General features: G+C 33.5%; 1 protein-coding gene across 2 annotated transcripts in view; it reads left to right on the top strand.

Annotated features, from left to right (window-relative positions):
* Positions 1-2,849: 2,849 nt before the first annotated feature.
* The window catches only part of LOC114325758 (cytokine receptor-like factor 3), a 79,552-nt gene continuing 74,490 nt past the window's right edge, over positions 2,850-7,911 (top strand). Inside the window, exons 1-2 of one of the 2 annotated variants that reach the window (XM_028273892.2) lie at positions 2,851-3,175; positions 6,862-7,146. In XM_028273892.2, the coding sequence (XP_028129693.1) occupies positions 2,957-3,175; positions 6,862-7,146 (504 nt within the window). In that variant the 5' untranslated portion in view covers positions 2,851-2,956. Of the gene's footprint in view, positions 3,176-6,861; positions 7,147-7,911 lie in introns of both variants that reach the window. The other variant, XM_028273893.2, reaches the window with a different exon arrangement.

Here is a 7,911-nt window from a genome sequence, read left to right as displayed (position 1 = left end):
ATAAAAAAGGATAGTGTGATAAAAACAAAGAACTGGCAACGGCGCTTGAACCAATGAGTGATTTATACGCGAAAACACATTGGCGGCGAAAAGAGTAGATTTGACAGGATAAAAATGTAAAAACTATTACAAAGAACGTTGATTTAAAAAATGGGGTTCTTAGGGATTAGATCGTAAAGTAAATGTGAATAAGTGTCATACGACATATATGACAGCAGCTCGAAACAAATGAGAAGCGTTGAAAAGCCCTATTGTTTGATCATGAAATAATTTTACCGAATTACCCTCGATCTCTTAAGAATACCGATTTTTATTGCCCTCATGACAATTTAACATAATTTCTCTCTCCTTCGGGTGAAAAATTAAAACTGTCAAATTATCACTCGGGATACAAATAGTACTTTTCATCGCTTCTCATTTGTTTCGAGCTTCTGTCGTATGCCGTATATGTATTAATTAATTATATTGTCCTTTTCATGAGCATTTTTCAGTGCGTAACAAATGATAGGAAAAAGGGTAAGTCCGTGATAATACACATTTATGACATTTATTCTAACATGACATTTTAGTTAAATCTGACAGTTGTCACATTTTATTTTCAATTTGGAATAAAAACAAATCAAATGTGTTTCTTGCATTTATAAAATGGTATTTTCCTTGATTTGTATAGTCTTATAAATTATACAGATTATATTTGTAATATTATTATCTAATTAAAAAAAAATATTTTTTTTATTATGGCGCCATCTATCGGCAACTAGAATAACTAGAATAAATGTTATAAATGTCACCGATGGAATGTAATCACCGACGTGCGTTTTTTTCTGTCACATACAATTTAATGCGTTAGAAAGAAATCGAAAAACTGTGACGCACTGAAAGATGATCATGAGAAAAAGAATACACAGATTATAGGGCTTTTCATCGATTGTCATTTATTTCGAGCTTCTGTCATGTGTCACATAATATTAATATATCTACGTCATACGTCTTTGGTTTGTATCATTGGTTATACCAATAACGTATGTCGTAGATATATTAATACTATGTGACACATGACAGAAGCTCGAAACAAATGACTGTGAATGAGAAGCCCTATACATACGACATATTATGAGAGAAGCTCGAAACAAATGAGGAGCGTTGAAAAGTACTATTGTTAATTTTAGAGCTCTGTGTAATTGCAAGTGTTTATTTCATTTAAAGAGATTGTGACCAATAGAAACCTGCAAAAATCAAAAATTCAGCGGTAATAATTTTTGATAATTACCCTGCGTCAAGTAGCTTGGCAGATGTCCTTCGTTGTTACGCAAAGGACACCACACACATTTTATGGAAAATACAGTTATGAGCGCGCTAATAACCGGCAAAATAGCGCAAAAGATGGAAAACATGATACATATTGTGAATTGAAAATAGATGAAACTAGTAGAAGTGGAAATTATCGATATAAACGTATAAATTAACATTACATTACATAGTTTCCCACATTTAGACGTTGTGACAGAAGTATTTTATAAAAATTCTCCTGTCACAGTGACAATTGTCATACTCCTCCGATACGTCTAAAGGTGGGAAATTATGTAATGGAATGTTAATTTATACGTTTATATCGATAATTTCCACCTATACTAGCTTCATCTCTGTTCACTTCACAATGTATTGTGTATTGAGTTCCATCTTTTGCGCTATTTTGCCGGTTATTAGCGCTCTTATTACTGTATAACAGCACTCAAATAAAATAAAATTTACATCAATAGATTGGTCTCGAAATTTCAATAATTTCATATCGGTGCGCAAACTCTGAATTTTAATTAATAACGGCGTTACTGGTACTTAAAGTTGATCGAACTCACATTTTTAAAGTCTATAAAATTGTCATTCATAAATACTATTAGTCTAGCCTAGCGCCTATTGAAAACAGCCTTCCCATCGTGAGCTTAAGCCGATTAGAGGACGTACGACTGACCAAATTATACCTACTTTATTATTAATAATAATAAGATAAGCCTCTGCCTTAATCCCTCAAAAAGATTTATGGAGTAGCGAATTACAAAATCTTTCTTTTATTTATCCCATTAGATTTTAGATTTATTTATGTCAATTTACGCTCTTATTCAAAATACAGAGTTTGCGCAATGATATGAAATTAGTGTAATTTCAAGACCAATCTATCCATGTAAATTTTATTGAATTTGAGTGCCCATTATATTTTCCATAAGATGTGTGCGGTGTCCGTTAAAATTAAATAGACATTCAGTGACATTAATCACAATTAATGTTTTACAACTTGTTACACTGAACACCATGAGCAGATTTAGGAAATATTCAGACGAAGATATCATAAGCTGATTAACGAAGTAATATCAATCAATACAACGAGTCATATCTTCAAATAGACGAACAACATCACAAATATTGTTCGTTAAATATAAGGGGGATGTGACAGGTTTTATTCATGAAATAATCTTACCGAATTACACTCGAGCTCTTAAAATTACTGTTTTGTTTTGCCCTCGTGACAATTTGAGTCATTTAATCATAAAGCATCTGAGTGTATTTAGCAATATTTAAATAAACTATTTAGACACGTTTTGCGCATTCTAAATATTTAGGTAATATGTTTATTTTTTATGAAATCACGACTTCTGCGTTATTACATTGTTTTTTATTTTATGATAATACGTTGGTCATACTAGTAATGTCTAAGAACCGTGGGTCATACCATCATACCAGAAATATTATGAAAATTAAACATTCCCTATGATTCCCTACACGCTGTCACTGGAGAAACATGCCAATAAAAATTATATAAAAATAAGTGTCAGAATTCGAAGTGTCAAGTGTCAGTTTAAAATTTTTTGTTTTGTATTCATTCATCTATTCATTTCATTTTCATTTTTCATTTCATTATCAATTCATACTTTTCTCATAAACAACTTAAAAACGACTAAAAATGAATAATACAGAAGTACATGATACAGTGCAAGCGGCCAATATATACCTTAGCCGATTAAAATGGTTAAATAGTGAACTAGACCATGCAATGAAACAAATTCTAAGTACATTTGAAGAAACAGAGGCCAATGTTAGCAAAACTTTTTGTAATTTTAAGGAAGCCTTTATCGAAGCCCTTAATAAAAGAGAAAAGATACTATTGGACAAAGCCAAAAAGGTATTTTAACTATTCTTACTTATTTCATACATCATTATCATTCTTTTTGCCATTATCCCTGTAGGGGGTGGCCTCCATAATTGAATTTCTACATAAATTTCTATCTTGGATCATATCAACATCAATCCCCTCTACCGACATGTCCTGCCCCCACAATCTTCCGTGGTCTTCCTCTCCTACTCCTTCCAGGAACCTGCAGTTCAGTAATTCTATGTATTGGATGCTTAATGTCTCGACATTGAACATGACCAAACCATCTTAACCGATGCTCTCTAATTTTGGCATCAATTAGACAATGCGTGCCACTCTTGGACTTCCCCTAAAGGCTGATTCTCACTCTCATGCAAGGCAAGTGCTCGGCATGGGCAAGGCATCGGCTCGGCAAGATACATTTTACATAAAACCTTATGAACTTCACGGGATTAAATTCACACTATGCGTGCCAGGCACCGGCAAGCGACAGGCTTTGCATGCGACATTCTTTTCGAAACAATCTTTGCCTAGCATGTGCCGTGAAGATCACGACAGTGTGAATACCTTACCGGTAAGCAATCTGCAATATTGGTTGTTTAAAATCTGTTTTATAAAGACGATAGAGAAAAGAAGTATTTTGTTTTTGAAGAGGTCTCTCAATATGCGCCAATTTTTCTTCTTTTTTGGCATCATAACTTTGGATGGGTCTTTGCCTGTCTGGCTATGTCCTTCCATTCGGATTTCTCTTTTGTGCTTTTTCTCCATTGTCTTATGTTCATGGTTTTCATGTCGTCTTCCACGTCATCCATCCCTCTCGTTCTGGACCTTTATTTTTTTTTTCGCCTTCCTATCGGCTTCCATTGTAATATTTTTTTTGTTGTTTGTTCATTGTATTTTCTCTGCACATGTCCCAGCCATGACAGTCTTTGACTTTTCACAAATTGTACACTATCATAACCTTCATTAAATTCATAAACTCATTGTTTCTACTGATTCTCCATGTGCCGTCTTCCTCTTGCGCCGGGCCATATACTTTTCTCAGTATTTTTCTCTCGAATGTACTGAGTTGGCTTTTTCGTCATTGCTCAGGTTTCACAACCATACGGGTCTATTCAATGTTCTGTAGATAGTCATTTTGGTTCTTTTGTCTAATAAGTTCGGTGTCATCAATCTTTTAATAGCATACCCATCTGGAAATACGTGCATTAATTTCGATCCTTACAGAATTCTTCTGATTGATTTCTGTGCCCAGATATGTGAAGGCATCCACACGTTCAAGAGTATAGTTTTCTATTGTGATTTATGTAATTTTTATTGTCAGGTGTTCTTTTGACGGTCATGTAATTCATTTTTGCCTCGTTTATTTAAAGCTCCTTTTTTCGTGCTTCAGGATCAATGTTTTTGAACGCTTCAGTTAGTTGTGTCAAAGTGTAGAACTAGATCATCTGCATATGCAGTAATTTGTACTGTCTTGGTGTTTCATAGGGTTTTCTGATGAGTGACTCAAGAACTAGGTTAAATATTATCGTTCAATATGCAGCCATAAGTTGTTAAATTCATTCACTATCATTCGGTTATATTTAAAAAATTTTGTCTGATCGTCTAAAAGTTCGGAGTGTAAGATTGCAAATTCTCCTTCTTTTGTGCGTTTCTTTAGCATTTTAAGCACCCAACAACGTCTTTTTCTATTTCTGTAATATTTTTTTCCATTTTCTGTTTCTTCGTCTAATATTAGAGCAATTTTTATTAACGTTCAATTTCAACATTGTTAACTACACAAAGCAACCAACCCGCGGCAAGCCTTTCGCAGTGTGAATTGGCTCCGAAAACCTTGTCCGTGCCTTGCCGTTGCCGGTCCGGTTCCTTGCATGTCTAATGAGAATCAGGCATTATATACTTATTCCTAATTCCATCCTTTTTTGTTACACCACTCATCCATCTAAGCATTCTCATTTCTGCCACATGCAATCATTGTTCCTCTTTCTTTTTAACTGCCCAACATTCAGTTTCATACATAGGTGTAACCAGGGCGGGTTATAACCCCCCCCCCCCCCCATTTGGATGAACTTTGAGCTCTATACACTTATTAACACCATTACTGTTCCATACCCCTCAGAGACCATCAAGTAGTTGTAACCCCCCCCCCTCTTAGGGTCATCTTGGTTACACCTCTGATTCCATACATCATAGCAGGTCTTATGGCTGTTTTATACAGCTTCATTGAAATTTTTCTGTCACACAACACACCACTCACTTCCTTCCACTTCATCCATCCAACGCCAACCCTAATTCTGTTGCATGCATCTCCATCTATTTCCCCATTACTCTGTAATACCTATCCTAGGTACTTAAAACTCTCACTTTTCACAATCATTTCACTATTCAAAGATATCATTTTATTTGTAGTACAGTAGAACCCTGTAAATCCGAACCCCGCGAATCCGAACTTTCGGCAAATCCGAACCAACGGAAAGTGAAAAAATTTAAAAATTCAAGACAAAAACTTAAAAACATGTTTATTATACAGAGTAAAGCCAGAAAATTGGACAATGTAGGATTACTAGGACTTTGAAATTTAAAATTTCTTAAAAATAAATATTATACTTTTATATATATATATATATATATATATATATATATATATATATATATATATAAATATATATATATATATATATATATATATATATATATATATATATATATATATATATATATATATATATATATATAGGTTTATAAAGTGTTTATAAAGGTTAAACACAAACTTACTTTGGTTCTCTTGTAGTCAACTTGAGTCCAAAAATATTGTCCACACTCTTGTGAGAGCGTTTGGCTACTCAAAATCACAATGAAAGCTTGAACTACTAGTTAAGGCTAACTTTCGGATAATCCGAACTTTTCGGAATCCGAACAGGCTGTCCCCCCAATTAGTTCGGATTTGCGGGGTTCTACTGTACTTCCATCTTTAAACGAACATTCTAAATCCTCTTGTCTTTGTCCTACTAAGTTTTTTCCTCAAATCCCTGTCTCCACTATTCCAGTTTTTGTTCTAAGTCGCCTTCACTATTTCCCACATCAACAGTATACATTAAGCACCAGGGAATGTTACCCTCTACTTAGTTTCGCTGTTAACTGATCCAAATTTAATAAGTGCTGAGCACAGAGCCTTGGTGCAATTGTACTTACACATGCATTTATCAGTCTGTCCCACACCTGTCCTTTCACTAGTGTTACTCCCTCATACATATCTCACAATCTTTACATATTCACCTTAGGGTGTCCTTTCTGATTGAGTGTCCACCACAGAATTTCTCGAGGAACTCTATCATATGCTTTGTTGATCTGTTGTTGATCTGCCCTGCATACAGCCAAATTGAATAAGATATTTCGATTATTTATATCATATTATTATTTATACCATTATACATATATGAAATGGATAGAGTTATTTGAAAAGGAACCAAGCGCCTATTTAGTAGTTCGGAGAAAATTACGTTAGAAGGTTAGTTTAAAAAATAAATCGTTGGTGTTGGCGCTTGGTGTTCTTGTTAATAGATGTCGTTATAGACGTTCTGGGGCTTAGATATTTTTAGAATATTCAATATACTCCAGTAGAAATCGGTTGGTGGTAATTTCTTAATATTCTCGAATTTGTCGCTTGGTTCCTTTTCGAATAACTCTATCCAAATTATATATCAACATCATTTCAGACAAAAATTGAAGCCCTGGCTCCTCTAAGAGAATGCCGCAGCATGATTTTAGATAAAATTGAATCTACAGTTAAATTAATTAATACTGGGTCAGCAATAATTAGCTCCGAATTTAAAAATATGGAAATATTTTCAAAAAATGCAAGCTTATTGGGAACTCTTCCGGAAGTTCCAGAGCTCAAAGAAGTGCCTTATATAAGTTTTAGTTATGAACCATCTCTAGAAATTGAAATAGTGGATAAATTGTCTGAGTTAGGAGATATTTATAAGATTCCTCCAGTACAGGTATGTTTTCAAATTTAAAATTTCACAAGTGTTTAACAAGGGGGATAGAGTTTTAAATTAAGCTTTCACAATTTTATAAAAACATACACCTCATGAGAAATTAATTTAATAAGAAATTAATACTCAAAAATTAAAATTGTGATGTAACTAATTAACAGAAAATCGTACGACCACCTTTAGATCTGTAAAATTCTGCCCACAACAATCTTAGTCTAGGCGCCGGAGGGGTCACCGTGTCCTTTTAATTCTGATGGACAATCTCAACGCTTTCTTTCAAGGCTCTGGCTCATTAACTAAAAGAGTTACAAAAAAATGTTTCAAATAAAATTTGTTCCTTAATAAAAAACGAAGAAAATAACGTTTACTAAACTCAAATCCAATAATTAGAACTCAAGGTATTGTTAAATTAGTGCACAATGCAAATTTCAAATTGCAAAATACGTATTTTTCGAAGCTTTATCGATCGTAACTCGGCTTCTACGTATGCAAATGAGCATTAGAAGGTCTCATTGTAAATCTTAATTAATAGGTTTCTAAACATAGTTCGTTAAATTATTTTGTCTTCATTTGTTTTAAAGTTATACTTACCCGTTTAAATTTATAATTTTCTTAAAAAAATTGTACATTAATTTGTTTATAAGGGTTTCAAGCAAATTTGAGCCATAAACATTTATACTTTAATTAACAATAATGATAGAAGAACTCAAAAGGAACAATTTGAGCTTACGAAAATGTTCGTAAGTTTATTTTTGGCCAAGATATCGA

Source organism: Diabrotica virgifera, chromosome 7 (genome assembly GCF_917563875.1).
Source record: "Diabrotica virgifera virgifera chromosome 7, PGI_DIABVI_V3a".
Lineage (NCBI taxonomy): Eukaryota > Metazoa > Arthropoda > Insecta > Coleoptera > Chrysomelidae > Diabrotica > Diabrotica virgifera.
This window is presented reverse-complemented; position numbering and strand designations above follow the sequence as displayed.